Source organism: Oncorhynchus clarkii, chromosome 18 (assembly GCF_045791955.1).
Source record: "Oncorhynchus clarkii lewisi isolate Uvic-CL-2024 chromosome 18, UVic_Ocla_1.0, whole genome shotgun sequence".
In the NCBI taxonomy this organism is placed as follows: domain Eukaryota; kingdom Metazoa; phylum Chordata; class Actinopteri; order Salmoniformes; family Salmonidae; genus Oncorhynchus; species Oncorhynchus clarkii.
In genome coordinates, this window is record NC_092164.1 from 37240049 (window position 1) to 37267613 (window position 27565).

Genomic DNA, 27565 nt, shown 5'->3' on the forward strand with positions numbered 1-27565 from the left:
TCCAATGGGTCAGAAGTTGACATACACTAAGTTGACTGTGCCTTTAAACAGCTTGGAAAATGCCAGAAAATGATGTCATGGCTTTAGAAGCTTCTGATTGGCTAATTGACATCATTTGAGTCAATTGGAGGTGTACCTGTGGATGTATTTCAAGGCCTACCTTCAAACTCAGTGCCTCTTTGCTGGACATCATGGGGAAATCAAAAGAAAATCAGCCAAGACCTCTTTGTAGACCTCCACAAGTCTGGTTCATCCTTGGGAGCAATTTCCAAATGCCTGAAGGTACTACGTTCATCTGTACAAACAATAGTACGCAAGTATAAACACCATGGGACCACGCAGCCGTCATACCGCTCAGGAAGGAGACGTGTTCTGTCTCCTAGAGATGAACGTACTTGTGTGTACAAATCAATCCCAGAACAACAGCAAAGGGCTTTGTGAAAATGCTGGAGGAAATAGGTACAAAAGTATCTATATCCACAGTTAAACGAGTCCTATATCAACTCAGCAAGGAAGAAGCCACTGCTCCAAAACCGCCATTAAAAAAGCCAGACAACGGTTTGCAACTGCACATGGGGACTTAGATGGTACTTTTTGGAGAAATGTCCCCTGGTCTGATGAAACAGAAATAGAACTGTTTGGCCATAATGACCATCGATATGTTTGGAGAATAAAGGGGGAGGCTTGCAAGCTGAAGAACACCATCCCAACCGTGAAGCACGGGGGGTGGCAGCATCATGTTGTGAGTGTGCTTTGCTGCAGGAGAGACTGGTGCATTTCACAAAATAGATGGCATCATGGGGAGGGAAAATTATGTGGATATATTGAAGCGACATCTCAAGACATCAGTCAGGAAGTTAAAGCTTGGTCGCAAATGGGTCTTCCAAATGGACACTGACCCCAAGCATACTTCCAAAGTTGTGGCAAAATGGCTTAAGGACAACAAAGTCGAGGTATTGGAGTGGCCATAACAAAGCCCTGACCTCAATCCCATAGAAAATTTGTGGGCAGAACTGAAAAAGCATGTGCGAGCAAGGAGGCTTACAGACCTGACTCCGTTACACCAGCTCTGTCATGGGGAATGGGCCAAAATTTACCCAACTTATTGTGGGAAGCTTGTGGAAGGCTACCCAAAACGTTTGACCCAAGTTAAACAATTTAATGGCATTGCTATCGAATACTAATTGAGTGTATGTAGCCTTCAGACCCACTGGGAATGTGATGAAAATAAATAAAAGCTGAAATAAATCATTCTCTCTACTATTATTCTGACATTTCACATTCTTAAAATAAAGTGGTGATCCTAAAACAGGGAATTTTTACTAGGATTAAATGTCAGGAATTGTGAAAAACTTTAGAGTTTAAATGTATTTGGCTAAGGTGTATGTAAACTTCCGACTTACACTGTACATACAAATATTGAGTACAAATACAGAATGCACGTACACACACACACACACACACACAGTCACAGAGTAGAAAATGCAAGGCGCTGGTTACACTGTGGGGGTCAAAGTGTAACATATGGTACTACAGTCCACTGTTTAAACTAACAACTTGTCGGACATCTTACATACCTTTCAGGTTAACAGTTTTCAGAGTTCTGTCTTTTCCATAGCTGTCTACGGTTTGTCTGGTGTGGTCCTCAGGGCAATCTCTCTTTTTCTCCATCAGCCCTTCTTTCTCTTCATCCCTTTCTATAATAGTTATTTGAGTAGGGGGGGCTTGAATCATCTCCATCTCTCGCTCGCTCTCTCTCTCTCTCTCTCTCTCTCTCTCTCTCTCTTTCTCCTCTCTTACTCTTTTTCTCCTGCGACACAATCATTCTTTCAGAGCAGTATTGCATGGTGCATGGTCTTCAGTTCTCTCCCTCCCTTACCTTCCCTTCTTCCCTCTCTCCTTTTCTCTCCCCTTCCAGTGCAACATCCTGGACTTAAGATCCTTCGCTCCGACTCCAGTAGCACCATTTCATCTCGTATAGGTTGGGTTCCTCTCTCGTGCTCCCTTTCCCCTTTTTCTCCCCGCGCCTCTTTTTCGTTCTCTCTCTCTCACTTCCCTCTTGGTTGTTTTTTCTTTTTGCCGTGCTTTGCTGTCTGTGACACTGAACTAACGTTTCTTACCCTTTCTGACTACATGCTAATGCTAGCACGAGGGATCTGTATCACAGGTTATAGGTCTGTCACTGACCCGTGTCTTTGTTTTCAAGTTGTTATAGCCGCTTGGGGTCCCCTGATGTGTCCACCTACTCAACCTTGGGGACTTCACCTGTGTTTTTACTCCTTTGCCACTGTCTTCTGTGTTGAAGTGAGAGAGAGAGGGAGAAAGTGTGTTTTGTGTGTGTATGCGAGAGAGACCGCTAAGTAGATGGAATGTGTGTGTCTTGTCAATGTGTTTCCATCTCGCCCGTGAGCACGCCACTATTTCACCTTGTCTCTTGTGTCTCTCAGTGACGGTCACTCCTGGCTATTTCTGCTGCAGAGGTACCTACACTCCCTCTCGCTTCCATTGCTCTCTCTCTCTCTGTCCATCCCATCCCAGCTCTAAATCGCTTGTTCTAACCGCTCAGCCCATCTGCTTGTATCTATGTGTGGGCGTGTGGATGTTTAAACATGTCTAAGTCTTGTCTGTGGGCCAGTCCACGTCATGCTTCCCACTCAAAAAAAAAAAAAAAAAAGGATTGGCCAACCCTGGTCTTGGTGGTGATGGTTGCCATGTGGATCCAAAATGGCTGCACGGTTTGACGGGCCAGTCCCATTAAAAAACAGAGCCCGTCTAAGACCTGGGTGTGGCCAGCCTGGGTTTCTATTAGCACTCTTTAAATGTGATGGCGGGTGGGGACTGAATTAGAGGGTGCACCTGACTCGCTGGGGGATGTAATTGCAGGGCGCGCACCCATTTATTATCGACTGGCCTTTGCTGCTCTTGCTAGTGGATGACTCTGAGGGGGTGTGTTCTGTCCTGGGTATAGCTGCTGACCACGGCTTCGGTGACCTGCTGCTAATGCTAGCTGCAGCCCTTTCATCTGTCTCTGTCTCTCTCTCTCTCTCTCTGTCTGTCTGTCTGTCTGTCTGTCTCTCTCTCTCTCTCTCTGTAGCTATCTCTCTCTCTTTCTGTGTGTGTCTCTCTCTCTCTCTGTGTGTATTTCTCTCTCTGTCTCTCTCTCTGTGGCTGGCTTTTCTGGGTGTAAGTTGTTGTGTGCTGGGGCTGCTGAACTTTCTTGTCTAAGAATGCTTCTATGAGTGTCTATGGGAGGGGAGTCCCCCATGGTACTGTATTGGGGCTCCCCCAAAGCATAACCGGGCATGCCCCACATAAGCGCGCCAAACACATAAGCGCGCCAAACACACTGTTTATGAATTAGGGAATGAATAAAGGAGTCAACGGAGCGACTCCCTCGCAGTGAGAGAAGAGGCTGTGGTTTGGTTTACAGACATTCCTCTGTGTTCTAACTATAGAACCAGACATAAAACAGTTGTTCTATTAGTGTGGCTATAACATATAAAAATGTACTATTTAGGTCCATACTTTTTTCTCGCTAGTAGTTTGGATACACTGATCTCTAACCTCTGTGTGAGGATGCCTTGCTGCCTTCCTCTATCCCCTCTGCACCGTCACAAACACACCCACTTCCTCTTCCCCTTAAAAAAGTAGCCCAGCCAGAAGTGCACTTCACCGACTCTGATTCCCTCCCCTCCCCCTACCCTACTCAACACTGACTCGACCACACAGTGCACTGACTCGCTGCTCTGCACTGCGTCCGTAATTGACTGAACATGACTCTTATTTTGTCTCCCTCTTTCTTTCACACTCTTTCTCTATATCGCTCTCCTTCTTCCCTTCCTTGCTCATTCCAGCCCGAGGCCGTACCAACCTGGAGCTGCGTGAGAAGTTCATCCTACCGGAGGGGGCTTCCCAGGGTCTGGCAGCGTTCCGTTCCCGTGGCCGGCGTTCCAAACCCGGCTCCCGCACAGCCTCGCCCACCCGCTCCTCCTCCTCAGCCTCACACAGCGCACATAGCTGCGCCTCCCTGCCCTCCACTCCCGCCACCCCTACCGCCTCCTCCAGAGTAAGTGCCCCCAAACCCCTTCTTCCCCGTAGAAATACAATTACTAGAATGGGAAAAGCTCCCCAGACCATGAAAACTTGACCGAACCGGGGTACTCATGGTTGACTCAATATGGTATTATGTTCTATGGGAGCGAGGTGATAGAACTATATAGCCCTTAAAGAGAGATCTCCCTGCTTCTCTTAACATCATATGTTGGTTACCATGTTAGTTACAGTAGAAGTCTGTCGCGAAGATCGGTAGTGTCTTTTAATGTAGGCTGAGCAATTACACAATCTACTTTAATTTCTGTGGAAAGCAAAGTGGACATGGTTTCTCTAAGTGTTCCTAATGCAAACAAAGACTAAAATGGAAACTGCAAGAGTACACGACACACATACATAACAATACTACAATGCATGTTCACAAACTGCAGTCAATCAATGTCACGTCGGTCATGTCACAAATTGTTTTGTTGAATTTTTTGTATTTTACCCCCTTTTTCTCCCCAATTTTGTGATATCCAATTTGCAATCCAATTGCGATCTTGTCTCATCGCTGCAACTCCCCAACGGGCTCGGGTGAGAAGAAGGTCGAGTCATGACATTTCCGAAACATGACCCGCCAATCCGCTCCACGTGCCCGCTTAACCCGGAAGCACCAATGTGTCGAAGGAAACACTGTTCAACTGACGACCGGTCAGCCTGCAGGCGCCCGGCCCGCCACAAGGAGTCGCTAGAGCACGATGAGCCAAGTAAAGACGCCTCAAGCTCTGTAATGCAGTGCCTAAGACCGCTGCGACACTCGGGAGGCCCCATGTCAGAGTTTTTGTTCTCACCATGTCTTGTTGTTTGTCTCGGTGGCCCATCTTCTCACCCACTTTCTTACAATGGTTGTTGTCACACTGGTTCGTCATCGCACTAATTGTGTGTCGATTACACTCAAAGGTCGAGTTTTGATGATCTCAGTGCCAGTGGCGGTCAGTGCCATTTAAGATGAGGGAAGCCAATTTTGTTTAATTTTTAATTTATTCTCATGAGCATGGCCTTATTTATATTACAGCATAATGGATGACTGTCATTCATATTCCATTCACCCAGTTCAGTGTAACAGTGATCGGTTTAAGCTACTACTATGAATGAAAGTTTACAACGTAGGTGCACACAGTTCGAGAGAACTTTGTGTGACAGATAGTGACACATGACCTGCATCTAGCTGATCTAGGGTGTAATCATTAGTCCAGCAGTTGCAAACGAGAGTTTCTTGCCTCTGCTTCATTTTGGAAGAAATGAATTTGTTCAAAACTCTTCGACTATTGTCTTTCTCTCTCTTTGAGTCAAATTCTCACCACATTTTATGCACTGCAGTGCTAGCTAGCTGTCTTATGCTTTCAGTACTAGATTCATTCTCTGATCCTTTGATTGGGTGGACAACATGTCAGTTCATGCTGCAAGAGCTCTGATAGGTTGGAGGACATAATTGTCATAATTACTGTAGAAGTCTATGGAAGGGGGTGTGAACCAAGAGCCTCCTAGGTTTTGTATTGAAGTCAATGTACCCAGAGGAGGACAGAAGCTACCCTACAGAGTGCTGCTGATGCTACTGTAGACATTAGTTGCAAAACAGTGTATTTTAATCAATTGTTTTGTGACATAAAACTATACAAAATATATTAATCTAAAAAGGACGACTTTTTAAATGGTTAAAAAAAATCTATTTTTAGGAAATTCACTGAGGAGGATGGTCCTCCTCTGAGAAACCTCCACTGCTCAGTTCAATGTAACACACCTCTCTGGCCTTTCTCACGTCTACCACTGACTCCTAAACCCTAGACAATTATGCTTTTTACTTAGTGTAGCACCACTGGTCATATATTCAATCGGTCAGGTTACTGTAGCCTCAGTCAAAATGGAGAAGTATATGGTCATCGCAAGTATACCATCATCGCTACCTAGTGGTGCAGTCCAACCAAGGTGCATAAAATGAGGAATGAACAGAGTCTAAAGAAGACGTTCAGTCAGTCTTGGAGGACAAAGAATGAAGCCATATTACCCAGAATACCCAGAATGATCTGTATTGTTCTCACTGATCGTTAGTTGTGTAGTCTGTTTATTGTGTGATTTTTGTATCGCGCGTGTGTGTGTGTGTGTCTTTTGTCTGTCTGTGTTGGATGGTCCTGTTTCTACATGTCAACTGCAAAATCACCACGTCTTTAACTGTGACATTTTTATTTCTGGTTCTGCTTTGTTTTTGTCTTTCTTTTGTCTCCTAAATCCCTTCAAACCACCCCCTGCTAACCTCGCTTGGAAAATGTACTGTTTTTCGTTCTGTGTTTTTGTAAATCCTTCCGCTGTCGCACCAAAAACACACTGCGCTACACTACCTGCCTCCCCTCCTTCCCCTTCCTCCCTTTCCCTATTTCCCTTTCCTCGACTTTCCTGCTCCTCTCCTTGCTTCTCCTCCTCATTTTATTCTCCTTGGCTGCCTCCCTCCTTCCCTCCCTCCTTCCCTTTGGTTATCCCAGTCCTCAAACTCGCGTGGCTATGCCAAGCCCTGGCTGGCACACAGTAAAACGCCAACGCCAACCAAGTGCCAGTCCTGCCCAGACCACGACCACACCACCCCTGGGCACGAGGTAACAAACTGACCCCTCCCGCCACCCGTCCCAAGCCCCAGCGAACTAATAATGCACCAACTCACACACACTGTCACTCACTTACGGGGTGGCCATACACCCTGCATAATGGGACCATGAAGATCTAAAAGACGTGACATTAAAATGCAGCTTTAAGACTGAATATATTTGTGTCATGTCTTGTTTCACCGTTTCTTGCTCAATAGGCCAGTTAAACGTATTCATATGTGAATTGTCACAATATTTTAGTCCCCCGGCAAGAAGCGACTGGCGGTAGGTCAATAGAGATTCCAAGTGACATCCTTTTAAAGAGCAAGTAGTGAGAAATTTTATAATTATTAGCGAACTCCATCTGGTAGTTCTGGGGATTTAGTTTGGTCGTCTTGTTGGTCATTTTTCAAATGGCGCGTCTGCTGTATTATGCAAGTATGGGGATGATACTTAAAAGTAGTACCTGCTCCTTTAGTTAAAGGTCGACGCAGCAATATGACATCATCATACACATTGGGACAACATCCTGGCTCCAAGCGTCAACAACAACGAAAAATTCTAATCCACTCTTGACTTCCCAAAGTCGGCATGCTTCAAGACTCAAAGGGAAGAGCCAAAAGTGGGACAGTCTTTGCAGACTCGTACTCTGTTTGGCTGACGTCGTCCCGCCGTGTACGATGATGTCATATTGTGGAGTCTACCTTTTTAAAGGGCCAATGCAGTCAAACATTTTATTTCATATTATATTTCTATATATATAATTGTTGGAAATCGTTTTAATTGTGAAAAGGATGATAATGCCCTTTTAGTTTAAGAGCTGTTTGAAAAGGTTGCCTGAAATGTCAACCTGTTTTGACCTTCCATGCAGCAAAAGAGTTAATAGACCAATGAGAGAGAATTCCAAACCTCTGCCAACAGCAGCTAATTTTCAGTTTTCCCTCCCCACTCAAACCACTCCTAGCAAAATTCCTGCTTAAGAAATTGCTCTTTGCTAAGAAGCTATTTTTGTTTACTTTTAACCATATGAATTGACAACAATCACAGGAAGGTATTTAATTGTTACCCAGAAATGGTTTGATATTGATATAAAAACAGCTGCAATGAACTTTTAAACAGCTGTTTGTTAATCCTGGTCCCGGGCACCTGAAGAAGGGTCAGTTTGGTTTTTGTCCGAGCAGGTGTGTAGTGCTGAGGCAAAAACAAAAATGTGCACCCCTTTTTGGTCCTCAGGACCAGGATTAAGAAACACTGCTTTAATGTATTCAGTAGCACCGTTTGTCACTGTCTGACATCCCCTGTGTCTGTCTATAGGGGGCAGTTTCAGGGTCCAAGCTGAAGAGGCCCACTTTCCACTCCAGCCGAGGGTCTCTGACTGGAGAGAATGGAGGAGCTACACCCACTTCTACTAAACCTGGACGCACCGGTAAGAACCAAGTTCTGATTTTTCATAGCAGATTTGATTCCCATTTTCAGTAATGAAAACGAGACTAAACATATATATTTTTTAAGATCTATTCACGTTCTATCTCTTATTACCTACCCCTCCTCCTTTCTCCCTCTCTCCTCCTCTCCTCTCAGACCCCAGGCGTACCCCATCGGGAGCCAGTGGTGCTGCCAGCCGGGCGGGCAGCAGAGCGGGCAGCAGGGCCAGCAGCCGGCGGGGCAGCGACGCTTCGGATGCTTCGGAGCTCCTGGAGACGCGCTCGGCCTGCTCGGACACCTCGGACACCCCCCGGCGACCAGGAGCAGCCAAGCCCTCCAAGATCCCTACCATCTCCAAGAAGGCCCCAAGCCCCAAGACACCCGCTTCTGGGAAGAAGTAGTGAAGGAGACGTAAAAAAAAAACGTCATACATCTAACTATAGAGCTGGTTTGACTCCAAGAAGATGTCCAAACTATACAATTAGATCAAGTAGAACGGACCGTCTTCCATTCAAAGAGATGCTCTATAGTGGACAGACTACTGGCGGCCATATTGGGTGTCACATTTGATCCAAACATAAATCCATAGGGCTTGCATGGGATTCATGCATCAATACTACTGTAAGGAAGGCAGGTAGAGAGGGGGATAGATGGGGGGAGAAATATCTTTCTCTTTTTTTCCCCACTTTCGTACACACACTCACTTTCTACACACACTCACTGGGGGGCATCGAGGCCCGGGTTCGTGCACTTAGACTGGGGTGAAACAGGACAGAACTTCCCCCTTTAAAACCCAGATCCCAGTTTGCCTTCCAGTCTCCTGTGCGCTCTCTCTCGTAACGGGATTGTGCTAAGACTGTTTCAGAGAAAGCCACAGCAGTTTGAACCAACCAACATGATGCTGCCTTATTTGTGTTGCACATTTCTGTCCTTACTTTTACCTAATCTGAGTTCCACAGAGCGTTAGGTAGAGCCTTGTAACTACTTTGTGCATGTACACACTGACACACACACAACTGAAATACAAACACACACATTGAGGGTAGTGATGAAATGACTCAGAACTTGCTGGAGAATGGCATTCCGAAGAACTGGATTGTGGGTATTGTGGAAATTGTTTCTCACCGGGAGTTAAACAGAAAATATCCAATGACTGCCATCTTGTTTTTTACTCTCCTGGACTGGGAAGTGAAGAGGAATTTCACTTCATGTCTGTGGGTCGGGAACAACCGGACTAGCGTGGATTTATGTTCAGTGTGTGGGCTGCCCCACTCTGACAACTTCCTGAGTTGCCCCACTCTGACAACTGCCTAAACCTCAAGCCTAGGAGACCGTGGAAGTGGTGAGAAACACACATACACACTGCAATGTCCTCACAAACCACTGCAACAATCAGTGTGTTGGTCGGTGGGAGTGTGTGTTTGATGGAATGGAGGGTTTGTCATATGGCCCCATTAGTCTGAAGCTAACACTCAAATTCAAAAATGACTTCTTGGCGGGACCCCACTAACAGCAAAAACGTGACAAAATGTGTAACGATGAAGAGGCTTGTAAGGACATGCACAATTTAACACAATTTAAACTAGGCTTATTCCAGATTAGAGATTGAAAACCGGCGCACACTGACAGTCTGTATCGCTGTAATTCCACTTCGCCCCCCTCCCCTCCGTTGCCGCTGGGAACCCCCAGAGCAGCAGACATAAATGTTTGTGTATACGCGTGTCGTCGTCGTCACGCGGTACAGAAATCAAAGGTCCTCCGCGTGCATCGCTGTGTGCAAGGATTTGATTTGTGAATGTCTTTCTTTCATTCTGGTTAATTTATAATCCTGTTGTATTTTTTTGTTTTGTTGCTTTTCTAGTTTAAGAAAACATTTTTTATTTATTTTTCAGTTCTGTATCACATCACCTTGGAGAATGATTAGTATTGAGATGAATGAAGTCATGATATTTTGTACCAAGGAAAATGTCCGCTCCTCTCTTCAACGTTGTATGTTTCTACTTCTTCGTAACATTACTCAACCAGGAAGCTGACTGATTCCCATGGCAGCCTTTTTTTTTTTTTTTTTGCTAATGACTACAACTCCCAGATCATGACCAAAGGGTGTTGCCCTTATTGTGTTGGCAAAAAAAAAACTATGAATATGAATGAAAGGGAGCTGAAGGGGCCAATGAGAGAACCCCTAGTGTCCCGCCTTATAGGCGTTTGAATTGTCGTGTCTTTGATGGCTGCAAATGTGCTTCCCTGTTTGTTGATGTGAGAGCTGAAGTATGTGAAAACCTAATGAACGCAAGTGACATCTTAAGGTGATTTTTATTTATTTATTGTCTCTCTTGGGGGTGGGGATCCGGGCGCAGGAGAGGAACTCACCTTTTGGTGTTATTCACAGTGTGATGAAGAGAAAATATGGAGGGGGGGGGGGGCGGTTAGAAGTCAATTGTGTAAAATAAAAATATAAGATTATAAACCTTTTTGTTGTCATTTTGTATTAAAAAATATGCTTGCAGTAAAAAAAAAAAAAGATTTTGTCGTTGTGGATTTTATTTTAATTTCATTTGGGGGGGAAATTGTGTGCGTATACGCACATGCAATGTTCACGTGCGTGTTCACGTGCGTGTCCTTGAGTCTGTAGACCACAGTCTCTGCACACCGGAAATGGCTTGGTAATTAGGGTTGGGGTACAATTAGTGTCTCCAGAGATAAGAACACGCCCTGTAGTAGGATCTTCAACATAGGGAGGGACGTCTCTGTGGTCATGGATGGGTGTGTTTCTCTGGCGCTTTCTATTCTACAGTATATTGTGGGGAAATGTCGCTGAGGTCTATCTCATTCTCTGCTTCCACAGTAGCTAAGTATACGACTTGGTTTGTGTGTGTTAGGGGAGGAGATGGAGCTATTACGTCCTCTCCGTTAGAGAGAGAAAATGAAAATCACCTTGGGTTTATTTGGCAGATGGGGTTTGCTCTTTTATAGTCTTCTCTGTGCAGCTGTGTGTCTGTGTTTACATGGAACTATCCGAACCCACTCACATCCTCTCCCACCATCCCCATCTGTCCTCACCACCTATCCTTGCTCCGACAACAGACTGACAGACTCACTATCCTTCTCTCACCCTTCCCTCTCCATCCGTCATTCCTCTCTCCGGCCCTAAAATCCCTCAACACTGGAGAAACAAAAACAGAAATAGCACAGAAAATACTCATTCCTGTCACTTCTGACTGCCTGGCCTTAGAAAAGATGACGTTTGGTTTGGTCTGTGTGTATTTTTGCTGTTCAAAGTGGCCGCAAGTCCCAGGGCGCTTTTGATGTCAAACAAACACAAACTGGCATTGAACTGACCCTCACTACTATATTTGAGCCCGTGTCATTTCTCCCCTCAAATCCCTTGCTGTCCCACACACAGGCTTGCAGTCAAACTGGAAGGAGGTAAAGTTAACTCGCAATTAAATTAAAAAATTTAAATTAAAAATTAATTAGAAATTAAAACGTATAAATACCGAAAACAATTTTATAGGCTACACGTTTTGTCAGTACACCTTAAGCTACAGCAGTCTCCATTCCTGCTGTTAGTACTGGGTTTAAAGAGACGGTGGGTTTGCTAATCCATGTGTTCTGTATATATAAATATATTTTCCTTAGTCTCAAAACATGTATAAATATATTTTCCTTAGTCTCAAAACATGTATAAATATTTTTTCCTTAGTCTCAAAACATGTATAAATATATTCTCCTTAGTCTCAAAACATGTATAAATATATTCTCCTTAATCTCAAAACATGTATAAATATATTCTCCTTAGTCTCAAAACATGTATAAATATATTCTCCTTAGTCTCAAAACATGTATAAATATATTCGGTGTATGTATTTTTCACCAAACTGACTCGGATTCCAAAGTGCTTTCCCATGAAAGGAAGTGGTCATGAGAAGACGAAAAGATAAAAGGGAGGGATAGGGAAGAGTTGGGAGAGGATGTGGGGAGAGGGAGGAGGCTGTTTAGTACACTCCCTCTTGGTGATGGACAACTCTACCAGTGTCGAAGCACCCTTACATGAGGTAAACTCTCAGAGGGCACACTACAGTACGCTGACAAACATACTGGCATTGTTCTCCACTTGAAACAGGTGGTTTGGGGGAATCCAAAAGAATAATACAATAGCGAGGAATAAACGACTAATCAAAAATATATATATATTTTTTTTTTTAAATACTGAACGCACCAAGGATTTTTAAATATAAGCTACGTAAAGGTTGAGGAAGACATCTGGAAACATCTGGAGTTAAAGACGCAAGTGGACGTAACAAACAAAGGATCTTTAATGAATAAAAAGTTCCCCAGAATTGTGGATTAAAGAATTATAGATCAAGAGAGGTGGACGACAGATCATTTTCCCACTGAGGATTTGACTCCTTGTTCCTTGCGTGGGATCTGGTTGCTTGCCAGCCAACATTGAGGCGCGACAGGTGTGGTGTTTTTTTCCTTATTCTTCTGAAGACCAATTAGACTGAAAACAGGTCTGATTATTTGATTCTCTCAAATTTGATTGACCACCAATCTTGGTAGCACCTGCCCTTTGACTTATCCACTTTCAAACTCCATCAAATGTACTTCTCCAAAAGGGAGAGATTTTCAAAGAGATTGTTTGTTTTCATCAAAACACATAAAAAAAAGTAGTCATTTTACCCTTGCTTTCATTTTATTGTCTGTGTGTATCACATGAGTAGAGTCGTGTTGGGGTAGAAGAGAAAAGACAAGCGGAGAGATTTAAAGTAGTAGAGGAAGGGAGGAGACGGCCGATAAACAGAGGGAACTAAAGGAGTAAACATCTCTTAGTGTCCACCGTTGATCTAAACACATCTCATCACAAATCACAGAGGTGCATTTGTCAGTGACGGATACGTGCAAGACAAACAGTTTTGGCGTACACAGACAGACAGGGGACATGCAAATTGTTTGAGACACAGTGAACAGCCCCTCTGTGGTGTGCGTTGCAGAATATTACTTGCTCTCTTGTGGACCGAAGGCCAAAAGAACATAGAAGAACCCAACCAAAGACTTGTCGGTTACACATAGAGCGAATAGGAAAACAGCCGGGTAGAGCTTCTTCCACTATGGCAACGGACACCTTGGAAGATCTGCCTCAGACCACACAGAGCTTGGACAGACCGGATGGCTTCAAAACGTGCGTCGATACCCACGCCTGCCCGTCTTCAGGAAGAAGACGCATCCATGACAACAGCAGCAAGTACACCTACCGGCGCCTTCTCCAACTCCCGCTCTTCCCTGTGGCCCTCCTCCTCGCCCCCTTGCTGCTCTGCCTCTGGGGCCACCAGGCCCAGGGAGTCGTCCACTCCAGCTTCCGCCGCCTCAGCAGCCGAGAGAAGAAGGAGATGCAGAGGGAGATCCTGTCCATCCTGGGTCTACCGGGCCGGCCCAGACCCCATCCTCCCCTCCGACCGCCCTCCTCAGCCCCCCTCTTCATGCTGGACCTGTACCACGCTGTGTCGGCCAAGGGTGATGAGGGAAACGAAATGGGGAATTGGGTAGGGGGTCTGGGGTTCGGCGGTGCGGATGGGTTGACGGGCCACGTCAGCCATGCCGCCCTGCCCACGCTCAACACGTACACGGCGCCTCTGGGGACAGTGGTTAGCGAGGCCGATACGGTCATGAGCTTCGTCAACCTGGGTGAGTTACTGACCGTTGATACACCTGCGATTTAAAAAAAATCCTAGGTTTTAATTGGCTATTGTTATTGGCTCGTTATCCAATTAATTGGGAGTTGTTGTTTGTTCAGCCAATGGCCTCCCAACAGGGATTTCCAAATAGAAGCCCCACGGCCCGATCTGGCCAAGAACTTCTCCTGTGATCCTTTTACATGTCTTGCAAAAGAGCCCAGTAACTGAATAAAGGACATATTGTTGGATTGTTCAATGACAAAAGAGGCCAACCTGGCAACGTTATGTAGTGGTGAACCAGTTCACCTCTCAGGGACAGTCTTGTTATCACAAGAGAGACTTTTCCTGTGCTGCACCAGCCCAGACAGTAGACCTACAGATGCTTATCTGGCACAGCATTACAAATTAAACATCCTTTTCCCAGTCATTTCCTTCTGCTAATCTCTCCTGGAATAAGATGGATAACCTTGTTGCCGTGGGAAACGTGATTCCATGTTATTTCTCTTCACATTTTGCATTGCGTCGACATTTGACATGCTAGTTTTTCTTTGTTGTTCTACAGTATTTGGACATACATGATCATGTCTATTGCTGTGTCATACATTACACAAAAATAACGTAATTACGCATTTCAGCTAATGTTTCACTAGATCTTATTTTGACAATGTCTGGTGTGTCGCCTTGAACCACCATTTTAAGTCCATCTAACCAATCTAGACAGATTCTCATTTATAGCCCATGTCAGTTGGAATCAAAAATACACCCATCACGCACACACACACACACCCTATCAATCCGACCCAGTCAAGGCCGTGCAACGTGCTCAAGACCGTGCGTAGGGGACACAGCTGTAAGGAATTACAGGCCCCACTGATATATACACACACACACACACACACAAATGGAGAAACAGCAGAGGACCGCTCTAAAAATACTCCCCAACCTGTAGTTAGTGGTGTGTATGTTGAGCAGCTGCTGCGGTTGAAGGCCCTTAGTGAGTCTAATTACAGCACACTACAGGGCCCGACCGTGGTTGTTAATGCGCTCTGCAGGGCTCCCGGAGAGTGTGGGGGTGCGTGTGTGTAGTCTTGCTTGGGACACTGCGTCTGTGGCGAGAGACTAGCGTGTTTTATCCTTCCCTTATCGTTATCCGTCTTTTGCTGTCGCCTCTCTCTCCCCTCTCTACATTATCACTATACTTTCCCCCTTCACTGGGCATCTGCCTGCACACCTCTCTCCACATGTCTGCTCCGCTCTTTCCCCCTAATTTCCATTGACTCAGTCACTCATCCTCCCGTCTCCCTCTACACCTTCCCACTTCTGTTGCTCTTCTCTCTCCCTCGGTCTTCTCATTCACCACTTTCATGTTAGATTGATTGCTCCACGAATTGCTCTTTCGTCCCCCTCTTCTCCCTCCTTGTGTCACGTGGGAATGTCTTTATCATACACTATGTGTCGTACAATGAGTATATCTCTGTCTTGGTCTTTTCGGGGAGTGGAAGTAATGTGTAGAGTAGATGTGAGCACGTGTGAATGAGGCGATGCGCTGTTTAAATGCGGGGGGGAAAATGTCTTTGGCATTACATCGACCTCCCTCTCTCCTCTTCTCTCTCAGTGGAGCAAGAGCGTGACCTGCTGCAGCCGCGGCCGTACTGGAAGGAGTTCCGTTTTGACCTGACGCCCCTCCCCCAGGGGGAAACGGTCACAGCTGCAGAGTTTCGCATTTATAAGACCCTGACCATGGGCCAGAGGGCCAACCGCAGCCTGCACATCTCTGTCTACGAGATCCAACGGGAGAACAAACACAGGTTCCTGCCACTAGATCACCTGGTTATTTAACTCACTCTCTCTCTCTCTCTCTCTCTCTCTCTCTCTCTCTCTCTCTCTCTCTCTCTCTCTCTTTCTCTCTCGCTCTCTGACACATTTAAATGATCAACTTTGGGGTTTTTTGCATTAAAAAGGATGAAAGGGTGCATTTTTGTATGATTCCCCTCACTCTCTTGACAGGCTCTCCCTTCACTCCATACACCATGGTTTGGCTTATCGTTCCAGATGTTTTTTGTTTGTTGCTTTGGCAAAATGCAATGTCGAATTTGTTTTGCTCTTCACCCTAGCTTCACAGAACTCCTTGCAGAATAACTCATTGGCCACGTTGTGGCTTGTGAGGACGCCTTGTACAAACCTGGTTCTCGAGAGCTGAAGCTCAGTGGCTGTCTCTCTCTACTGCATGGCCATGCAACGTGGTTTGCGTATCTCTCCCGAATTTGTCGTCTCATGCTACTCCTCGACGTTCCTCAGAGAACCAGAGCTGGTGCTGCTGGACATGCAGTCGGTGCCAGCGGGGCAGGAGGGCTGGCTGGCTTTTGACGTGACCTCGGCCAGCAACCGATGGCTCCTGCACCCCCGAAGTAACCTGGGCATCCGGCTCTACGTGGAGACAGAGGAGGGTGAGCTTCATAGAGTTACTACTATGGTCAGGGTCAGGAAATGCTCTGCTGATGTGGAGGCTATTTCCCACAAAGTGGATTTCTTGATTATTATGCCTTTGAATAAGGAGGGAAGTTCACTTAGAATACACACACTGATACCTGTGCTGTAATACTGTAATGTCATATAGTGTCTGTAATTGTTCAGTAAATAAATAGAAATGGAGATATGCTGTTTTGGTTTACGTCAAGATTGTTCTCTTTCTTCCTCAGACCGGTCCCTGTCAGCTGGGTGGGTCGGCTTGGTGGGTCGCAGGGGCCCCCGCTCCAAACAGCCCTTCATGGTGACCTTTTTCAGGGCCAGCCAGGCCCCCTGTCGCCCCCCGCGGGCCGTGAAACCCAACCCCCATAAGAAGAAGCCCAAATACGACCTGCCCTTGCCCAGTATACATGGTGAGGTCCTACAAGGTCAGGGGACAACACTGGTTTTTCGTCTTCTAGTTAAACTTGTTTTATGCACAGTTTAAAGGGATAGTTCATCTCAATTACAAAATTACTTAAGTTGTGTTTACATTTCATTTGAAATCCAATGCATCCAAAGTGTACATTAGTCTTTCCTGGTTCATAACATATTTTTCGGTCCCTTTCAGATCACAGCCATGTCAACAGCGGGCGTCAGGCTTGTAAGAGACATGAATTATATGTGAGCTTCAGTGATCTAGGCTGGAAGGTGAGATTCTGTCTCAACTACTCAATCTGCTGAATAGATAATCAGGAGCTAACATTGTACTACCTTATATTTAGGGAAGCAAGGCATGTGTAGGATGTGCATTGTAGAGTATGTTCTTTGCATTCTTTATCATGTATTTCTCATGGAAAGAGTATTCTCGTCATTCATCTAATCTTGTCATTTGATTTCTATGGTATTTCTCTCCATTAGGACTGGGTATTGGCTCCTACGGGTTACTCTGCCTTCTACTGTGATGGAGAATGCCTCTACCCTCTGGGTTCCTGCATGAATGCCACCAACCACGCTATGATCCAACTAGTGGTCAGTATGCACTACTACACCCTCTCTCACATGAATGTTAACATTACTGGTTTCAGTGGGAAAGATGGTTCAGACATTAACCTGTACCAGGTTACTACACACACTGATAATACAAAACATTGATGACACCTGCTCTTTCCATGACATAGACTGACACGGTGAAAGCTATGATCCCTTATTGATGTCACTTGTTGAATCTGCTTCAATCAGTGTAGACGAAGGGGAGTTAAAGAAAGATTTTAAAACCTTGAGAGAATTGAGACATGGATTGTGTGTGCCATTCAGAGGGTGAATCGGCAAGACAAAAGATTTAACTGCCTTTGAACGGGGTATGGTAGTATGTGCCAGGCGCACCGGGTAAAGTGTGTCAAGAACTGCAACACTGCTGTGTTTTTCATGCTCAACAGTTTCCCCATGTGTGTCAAGAATGGTCTACCACCCAAAGGACATCCAGACAGCTTGACACAACATGGGCCAGCATCCTTGCGGAACGCTTAGGGCAGCTTGTAGAGTCCATGCCCCAACGAATTGAGGCTCTTCTCAGGGAAAAAGGGTGTGCAACTCAATATTAGGAAGACGTTCCTAATGTTTTGTGCACTCAGTGTAAATTGTACAGTATCACAAACCACAGTACAAAACCATATGAAGTGTGGGCCTGTAGTATCTGTAAATCAACAAAACATTTTCAAATAAAGCATCATTGTTCATGTAATAATCTAATATCAATATTATAACTCTAGGAAAAGGTCATGAAATCAAATAAATGAAAAGACAGAAAGCAAAATGTTTTTGAACTACAACTTATTTTATTTAAAAATGTAAAAATCAGTGCAAAGTAATGTAGTGCATTGGTGTCTAGATCCCTGTTGGGTGGCAAAGTGTCACAAGAATCCTGTTGGGAGAGAAAATAAGAGAATAAATTGAATTATTGGGTGTTAAAAACTAATCAGGGTTCAACAAAGCACTTAGTTCTCAATTCCTTCAAAAGAGAGAGAGAAGGAGAAAGGAGTATGGTCCCTGCAGTAGGACTACATGCTGGCCATGAGGTTCTCCAAGTGGTACTCCAGGAGGCTGGAGAGCTCAGTGACCAGAGACTCTGGGTTAAAGTACCAGGCCAGCTGCTGGCCAAACATGTCATCTAGCAGAGCCATCAGCCCGCCCTGAAGAGAACACCACACAACACACAGAAAATGGCTCTGAGTTACTAGCTTATCAAGAGGAGAGAGACAATCAGAAATACTCCCCCTAAAATGGCATTGAAACCCTGTAAACCATGAATAAGGAAGTACACTAAGAATATGGAAGTAAACAGGAAGTAACCTAGACTCTTACACTGAGCTGCAGCAGGTATCTGTCAGCCTCTGGCTCCATGTTGGCAGCAGTGGGCAGGAAGGAGTACAGGAGAGCGTACAGACGCTCCACGAACCCACCAGGGTGCTAAAGGAAACAAAGGAGGAGAAAAGAGGAGAGGAATTTAAGTGAAACTGCTAATAGACAGATATCAAAACATGTACCAGTGAGATGCTACTTACCACCATCAGGGACTTCTGAGCTGTCATCATCCCAAACAGCACCAGCTCAAAGAGGACATCTATCATGTTCATATGATGGATCTAGGACAAGAAAACATGTCTGGAGAAAATAGGAATGATTTCATATAGATCAGCTACTGTGATGTATAAAATACATGCATGGAAGAACTCAGTGAGACTTGAAAGAGTTCATGAACTCACCTTTGCCTCAGCCAGCTCCCTCTCAATGTCATTCCGCTTGGAGGGGTCACTCAGGTAGTCCACAAAGTCGTTATAGGTACTTATGAACTTGGCCTCGTCCTATGACAAAGAAAAAAGCATCTTTTAGTGAACAGAACACATTTCCCCTCAGGGACGCTCTCTTTCCCTTGAAAGAGAATGAGTTACCATGTGGTTGGCCTGAACCAGTGCGCCCAGGAGGACCTTTCCCGCCACAAATAGATGGTTCCTGCTCAGGGTGGAACCAAGCAGGGTCTAGGGAAGAGTTAGGGTGAGACATCTTCCTCTAGGAGACAGAACAAGAAGTCACAGAGAGAAAAAGAAAAGTGGGTCCACTCACAGTGAAGGCCTGGCGCAGGGAGACGAGCCTCAGGGCGATGTCCTCCACTCTCTTGGTGGTAAGGTAGAGGCTGTGGAAGGGAGGGAATGGAGCATGTCAACCATTAGAGTCAATGGGGGATAACAGCATTATGACCACTATCCTTCTGCATCTGACAGGCCCAGACTACACAGACATTTAGAGGAACTCACTGTAGCAGAGGAATCTCCCTTTCCTCAGGCAGCAGGTCCTCCTCCCAGCCCTACGACAACAAAACAAGCATTCAAAATCAGTGACCAATGACATGACAAACAATCGGTCAATGGAAGGATCTTAATGCTCCTAGTCAATAGTATGTGTGTGTAACGTCTGACCTCATAGCAGTTGTGGCCCTCAGGCTCTGGGTCAGTGAAGTGCTGAGTGGTGGGCGTAGAGAAGGAGGCAGCCTCCGACCACGCTGAAGAGGAGAGAAGCTCGTCCAGCCCCATGTGGAGAGTGGTGTACACCACTGAGACATCAGTCTGCTACTCAAAACACACACAACACACCTGTTTACTACACACACGTTATTAGAAAACACACCAAATCTAATGAAAAAATGCCCAGTAATGTCTAGTCTATATACAAAGGAAATTGTTTATTTACCTGGTAGCAGCCAAGCGTCACGTCCACAGACGTCTCGTGGCGGAGGTGAGACGCATAGTGGGTCACCCTGCCAGCCACACGCTAACAGAGAGAGAATACATGTTAAGGCCAAATGGAATAAGTGAAGAAAAGCCTAATCTAATACTATTTCAGTAGTATTTCCGTCTTACCTGGATCCAAGTGATGGACTGCACTTTGGTGGCACAGTAGGGGATGCCCTCTGGACAAAGCCTGGCTGTCTCCTTGGAGATGGCCCACACCAGTTGAGTCTCCAGGCCTCTCACCCTACTCACGTGGTGCATCCTCACCACCACCTGCTGTTGAGATAAACAACAAGACAACATCAACAAAACCACTTCAGCAATTGCTGTGACACATTTCCATCAAGATCAAATGACTGACAATGTAGGATTGGGAAGTTACAAAGCCATAAACCTGGGATCCCCCACGCATGTAGGTGATGATGGGGCTGATGAACTGGAAAGTTCTCCAAGCTATAACCACCGGACCGGCATTGTTCTGCACATTACAATACATTCATGTTGGAAACAGTAAACATTGTAACAGTGATGTGACTGTGTGTGTGTGTGTGTGTGTGTGTGTGTGTGTGGGGGGGGGGGGTCTCTTACCCTGATCACAACAGGCCCACAGTACAGGGGGCTGAACCTAATCAGAATCAACTGCCAATTGCCAGTGGTCTCCTAAAGCAGAAAGCAGACGAGATATGTGTTTAATGTCAGAGACACAACTTGAATATCTGGGATATTTTTCAAACATAAAACCCCAAACTTTCTGAAAATTGTACCTCAAAGATAGTCTGCACATCTGGCACATCCTCAAGGATGATAGCAGCATTCCGGACATCAAGGAGGACTGGCAGCTGTGGAATATCTGGCACATCATCCAATGGCACATTCAACTGGACCTCATCCAGGACAGTTGTTTCTAAAATTAGGAACATTGGAATATAAAATAAACAATTGTTAGGACAAAACGTAGCAAGATTGCTAATACTAGCTAGCTAGGTAGCAAAAGTCGACCGATGTGCAACAGTTTTCTAAAGTGAATGTTAGCTAGCAAGCTAGCTAGCTACAACATCTCTGGCACAAGCATTTTTGCCAAGTCTGAATTATAGAAATACACAACATTTCGCAAATTATAATGACATTGTTAAATGAAGTAAAAACAGAGTTTTAAACTCCACATACCCTCTTCGAAGTCGCTGTCACTGTCCATCTGTCGACGATCACGAACCCTGCAAAACAGAAAAAGACAAGAAAAACGAGCCACAAATGAATTTGAACAACCTGTCGACGCAGTAGGCCGCAGACGTCCACGCACTCTCTCCGCCAGTCTTGAAAAGCACCCAGGCATTTTCCAGTTGATTGTTCTCAGGTCTGAAAAATCAATCCAGTTTGTTGTCAGCAGCAAACAGAAGTTGTTGTTTTCGCACAGAAAACGTTCCATAGAACGTAGGTTAGATGTCTCTTGGCAACACATGTTCGACAGTTATTGTTTACAAAATTGCCAACTGTGTTGCCATAGAAATGAGTTTGGAATTATATGATTCCCTTTAGAATCCGTTAAAATTGCTTGTCAACATTCTATTGACGTTGAAGTGCTCCTTCGTAGTTCAGTTGATAGAGCATGACGCTTGCAACGCCAGGGTAGTGGGTTCGATTCCCGTCACCACCCATACATAAACGTCAACAGGTTTTATTGTAATTCGCTTTGGATAAAAGCGTCTGATGAATGACATATATTATTTTTATATAGTCACTTATTGCTTGCTATACAATGTAGAGAGAAACATTGTCAATTCAAGAGGGCGCTACGAAATTCATGTCCAAACGTCGTTTTCTTTGCCTGATGTCATTACAAATGACATAGAATTAATCATTAGCTTGTTCTCTACAATATTATAACATTCATATACTTGTACTTGACAGTGTTGATGAAATAATAACGATAATTTGCTGTGACCATTGCTAGTTTAGACTACACAGAACTTGGTTGTATGTGTTTCATATTTGGTGTTGTGGGGTTAAATTGTCGGTAACTTTTCAACCATATATGGTAGAGACATTTAGACTATTGTTTTCTGATATAATGTTCTATTGATTGGGCATATTTGTAAACATTGAATTAATTAATAATTGTATGGGTGTACACCCTATATATTTGGGGCTATTTTGACACCAGATGCTTTCTTATATCGTTGGTATAATATAAAATACAAATAACAAAATATTGTGTTTTATAAAGTCACTAGCTAGGTTGGAAGAATGAGACAAACAAGGTTATTTTTTGTGTGTTGTTTAACCCCTGAAAGTATAGTCTTTGCGACAGTGGGCAATGAAGTCTTTTGTAGGACTTATTGACCAAATTCAGACACAGCCCACGGAAAAAATCACTGAAGGCTCTTCACTACCGGTCAAAAGTTTTAGAACACCTACTCATTCAAGGGGTTTTCTTTATTTTTACTATTTTCTACATTGAAGAAAATAGTGAAGACATCTAAACAATGAAATAACACATATGGAATCATGTAGTAACCAAAAAAGTGTCAAACAAATCCAAATATATTTTAGATTCTTCAAAGTAGCCACCCTATGCCTTGATGACAGCTTTGCACACGCTTGGCATTCTCTCAACCAGCTTCATGAGAAGGTCACCTGGAATGCATTTCAATTAACTGGTGTGCCTTCTTAAAAGTGGATTTTTTTTCCATTTTAATGTGTTTGACCCAATCAATTGTGTTGTGACAAGGTAGGGGGAGTATACAGAAGATATCCGTATTTGGCAAAATACCAAGTCCATATTATGGCAAGAACAGCTCAAATAAGCAAAGAGAAACAACAGTCAATCATTACTTTATGACATGAAGGTCAGTCAATACGGAATATTTCAAGTGTAGTCACAAAAACAATCAAGCGCTATGATGAAACTGGCTCTCATGAGGACCACCACAGCAATGGAAGACCCAGAGTTACATCTGCTGCAGAGGATAAGTGTCACGATCGTTATTGTATGAATCGGACCAAGGTGCAGCGTGGTATGGTTCCATCCTCTTTTATTTGAAGTGAAACACACAGAAAACGGGAAGCTAATGTAGTGCTCGCAGGCAACTAGACATAGACAAGATCCCACAACCACAGTGGGGAAAAGGCTGCCTAAATATGATCAGAGACAACGCTAAACAGCTGCCTCTGCTTGGGAACCATACCAGGCTAACATAGAAATACAAAAACTACAGTACCCACCCTAGTCACACCCTGACCTAACCAAAATAGAGAATAGAAAGGCTCTCTAAGGTCAGAGCATGACAATAAGTTCATTAGAGTTACCAGCCTCAGATATTGCTGCCCAAATAAATGCCACAGAGTTCAAGTAACTGACACATCTCAACATCAACTGTTCAGAGGAGACTGTGTGAATCAGGCCTTTATGGTTGAATGGCTGCAAAGAAACCACTATTAAATGATTAAACTATTAAATTAGACTTAATTGGGCCAAGAAACACAATACATTTGTCCTTTGGTTTGGAGTCCAAATGTGAGATTTTTGGTTCCAACTGCCATGTCTTTGTGAGATGCGGTGTGGGTGAACAGATGATCTCTGCATGTGTATTTCCTGCCATAAAGCATGGAGGAGGAGGTGTTATGGTGTGGAGGTGCTTTGCTGTTGACACTGTCTGTGATTGATTTGGAATTCACACTTAACCAGCATGGCTACAACAGCATTCTGCAGCTATACGCCATCCCATCTGGTTTGGGCTTAGTGGGACTATCATTCGTTTTTATAAATTATTATAAAAAAATAATAATAATAATTGTTTGTTACTTTTACACCTTTTTCGTGGTATCGAATTGGTAGTTACAGTCTTGTCTCATCGCTGCAACTCCCGTATGGACTGGGGAGAGGCGAAGGTTGAGAGCCGTGCGTCCTCCAAAACACAACCCAGCCAAGCCGCACTGCTTCTTGACACAATGCCTGCTTAACCCGGAGGCCAGACGCACCAATATGTGGGAGGAAACACCATACACCTGGCAACCCTGTCAGCTTGCCTTGCGCCCGGCTTGCCACAGGAGTCGCTAGAGCGCGATGGGACAAGAACATCCCTACCGACAAAACCCTCCCCTAACCCGGACGACGCTGGGCCAACTGTGTGCCGCCCCACAGGTCTCCCGGTCGCGGCCGGCTGCGACAGAGCCTGGACTCCAAGCAGGATCTCTAACTGCACAGCTTGCCTTAGACCACTGTGCCACTCAGGAGAATTCATTTGTTTTTCAACAGGACAATGACCCAGCACACCTCCAGGCTGTGTAAGGGCTATTTTACCAAAAAGGAGAGTGACGGAGTGCTGCATCAGATGACCTGGCCTCCACAATCCCCCGACCTCAACCAAACAGATGTTTTGAGATGAGTAGGACCGCAGAGTAAAGGAATAACAGCCAACAAGTGCTCAGCATATGTGGGAACTCCTTCAAGACTGTTGGAAAAGCATTCCAGGTGAAGTTGGTTGAGAGAATGCCAAGAGTGTGCAAAGCTGTCATCAAGGCAAAGGGTGGCTATTTAAAGAATCTCAAATATATTACATGTTTTGATATGTTTCACACTTTTTGGGTTCCTATATGATTCCATTTGTGTTATTTCATCGTTTTGACGTCTTCACTATTATTCAACAATGTAGAAAATAGTAAAAAATAAAGAAAAACCCTAGCATGAGTAGGTGTTCTAATAGCAATAAAGCACCCCTGGGGTTTGTGGTATCTGGCCCCTCCTTGGGCCTCATTGCTTAAATAACCCATATCTCTTTTATAACAGGATATTATCATTGACTTTATGAAAGTGCATGTATGAATGAGTCTGATTTACCGTTTTCAATGGCAGGTTCACCTTCTGAAGCCGGATGAGGTTCCCAAAGCGTGCTGCGCACCCACCAAGCTCAGTCCCATCTCTGTACTCTTCTACGATGACAACAACAACGTGATCCTAAAGAAGCATCGCAACATGGTGGTCAAGACCTGTGGATGCCTGTGACACCAGTGGTAGCCCATCTATCTATTCTACATAATTTTAATCAACTTAATTGCCATTGTTCCAAAAGATAAAAACAGGGTAATATAACTTGCAACCAGCAGTTGATAGCAATAATCTGTCAATATGCTGATATATACTATGTATCTAATATATTGATTTAGAGTCAGAGTGGTATATGAACAACACCCATTGGACTTAACCACTTCAATTTTGATTAACTAAACTATTCAAATCTACAGTATTCAGATAATTACATCACCCCTTCATGTCACATATTCTGTGACCAATCAAAGCTGTAAAGTACTGTATCATAAGTGCAATCAATGCTAAAATTCTTGTTGAACCATACATTTTTTCTCATCTCTTTTAGATGTACTAAACATGGTTTGCAAAACGTACACATATTTTTCTTCTTCTTTAATCATACTTTTAATCAGTACAAGTTAGTAACAATGGAAAATGATAACATGGAAAAAAAATGTTTGGCCATTTTTGAATGTACAGAGGAACAAATACACAGTGATGTATGTCCTTGTCAACAGATATCTGGAGGACTGTATACCGCTATATTTGTAATAAAATAAACTATACTGAACAAAAAAAACGCAACATGTAAAAGGTTGGTCCCATGTTTCATGAGCTGAAATTAAAGATCCCGGAAATGTTCTATACGCCTCAAAAGTTTTTTAGTGAGCATTTCTCCGTCCACATTGAAAGGTGCACCATATCAAGAAGCTGATTAAACAGCATGATCATTACACAGGTGCACCTTTTGCTGGGGACAAAAGGCCACTAAAATGTGCAGTTTTGTCACAACACAATGCCACAGATGTCTGAAGTTCTGAGGGATTGTGCAATTGATATGCAGACTGCAGGAATGTCCACGAGCTGATGCAAGAGAATTGAATGTTGATTTCTCTACCATAAGTCGCCTCCAGCGTTATTTTAGAGAATTTGGCAGTACATCCAACCGACAATTTTCCTGTCCTGCTAGCCATTCAAAATGTAACGATTACTTTTGGGTGTCAGGGAAAATGTATGGAGTAAAAATAACATTATTTTCCTTAGAAATGTAGTGAAGTTAAAGTAAAAATTGTCAAAACTATAAATAGAAAAGTACAGATACCCCCAAAAACAACTTAAGTAGTACTTTAAAGTATTTTTACTTAAGTACTTTACACCACTGGAGGTGCTTCAATAGAGTCTGACGTTCAGGGGTGGTTGGACATATAAGATGGGGTGCCGGTGAGCTTCTGCCCCCATTGTAGGTCGTCACACAAATATTCCCCCACCCATGTCCAGGGGTCTCAGTGTTATGTCCCTTGAAGCCATTATACCAGTCGCAGTGTTCAAATCGTGTATCTGTGAATCACAACATGAAAGACGATGAGTGACAACATTTCCACATGTTGAGCAATACAACATATAACTGAAGCATACAGTAGTGCAAGAGTTTGCTGCTGACATCTCTACAATATGTAAAACACTAAACAACAATGGTGTTCATGGGAGGACACCACGGAAGAAGCCACTGCTGTCCAAAAACAACTTTGCTGCACGTCTGAAGTTTGCAAAAGTGCACCTACATGTTCCAAAGTATTCTGAAGACAGATGAAACTACAGTTGGGTTATTTGGAAGAACACACAACACCATGTGTGGAGAAAAAAAAAGGCACAGCACAGCAACATCAAAACCTCAAACCAACTGTAAAGTATGGTGGATGGAGCATCGTGGATTGGTGTTGTTTTGCTGCTTCAGGGCCTGGACAGCTTGCTATCATCGAGGGAAAAATAAATTCCCAAGTTTATCAAAACATTTTGCAGGAGAATGTTAGGCTATCTGTCCGCCAATTGAAGCTCAACAGAAGATGGGTGATGCAACAGGACAACGACCCAAAACACAGAAGTAAATCAACAACAGAATGGCTTCAACAGAAGAAAAAACGCCTTCTGGAGTGGCCCAATCAGAATCCTGACCTCAACCCGATTGAGATGCTGTGGCATGACCTCAAGAGAGCAGTTAACAGCAGACATCCCAAGAATATTGTTGAACTGAAATAGTTTTGTAAAGAGGAATGATCCAAAATTCCTCCTGACAGTTGTGCCGATCTGATCCACAACTACAGAAAATGTTTGGTTGAGAGGTTATTGCTGCCAAAGGAGGGTCAACCAGTTATTACGTCCAAGGGTTCACATACTTCTCCCACCCTGCACTGTGAATGTTTACACACTGTTTTCAATAAAGATATGAAAACGTATAATTGTGTGTTATTAGTTTAAGCAGACTTTGTTTGTCTATGTTGTGACCTAGATGAAGGTTAGATCACATTTTATGACCAATTTTTGCAGAAATCCAGGTATTTCCAAAGGGTGCGCATACTTTTTCTTGCCACTGTATACTGCATCTTACCCCAACTGTAGGTCCGTTGTGTGTGTGATCGTTTTAAGCCTCAACATCAACCAGCTCTGGTGGCATTGGGGACTTGGGATGCTTGCTCTCAAAGTGCTGCTTGAATGTCTCCGTGTCCAGCATCTGCGTCTGTAAGGGTCAGGTAAGGAATG

General features: G+C 44.2%; 2 protein-coding genes across 5 annotated transcripts in view; both read left to right on the forward strand.

The window, feature by feature from the left end:
* The window catches only part of LOC139373416 (microtubule-actin cross-linking factor 1, isoforms 1/2/3/4/5-like), a 283532-nt gene extending 272972 nt beyond the window's left edge, over positions 1 to 10560 (forward strand). For all 3 annotated transcript variants that reach the window (XM_071113888.1, XM_071113886.1, XM_071113887.1), the window contains 6 exons: positions 1919 to 1981; positions 2448 to 2480; positions 3855 to 4066; positions 6570 to 6680; positions 7983 to 8094; positions 8250 to 10560. In XM_071113888.1, coding sequence (XP_070969989.1) covers positions 1919 to 1981; positions 2448 to 2480; positions 3855 to 4066; positions 6570 to 6680; positions 7983 to 8094; positions 8250 to 8494 — 776 coding nt within the window. In that variant the 3' untranslated portion in view covers positions 8495 to 10560. The remainder of the gene's footprint in view (positions 1 to 1918; positions 1982 to 2447; positions 2481 to 3854; positions 4067 to 6569; positions 6681 to 7982; positions 8095 to 8249) is intronic.
* A 1581-nt stretch (positions 10561 to 12141) lies between these two features.
* On the forward strand, positions 12142 to 25607 carry LOC139373417 (bone morphogenetic protein 8B-like). 2 transcript variants are annotated; one of them, XM_071113890.1, is made up of 7 exons: positions 12142 to 13778; positions 15384 to 15576; positions 16067 to 16215; positions 16468 to 16647; positions 16845 to 16924; positions 17135 to 17245; positions 24854 to 25607. In XM_071113890.1, exons 1-7 carry the CDS (start codon positions 13205 to 13207, stop codon positions 25001 to 25003), a joined length of 1437 nt encoding a protein of 478 aa, XP_070969991.1. In that variant the 5' UTR covers positions 12142 to 13204; the 3' UTR covers positions 25004 to 25607. The 2 variants fall into 2 exon arrangements, with proteins under 2 accessions (XP_070969991.1, XP_070969990.1); XM_071113889.1 differs by having other exon boundaries at positions 12218 to 13778; positions 16468 to 16662.
* Positions 25608 to 27565: the final 1958 nt, after the last annotated feature.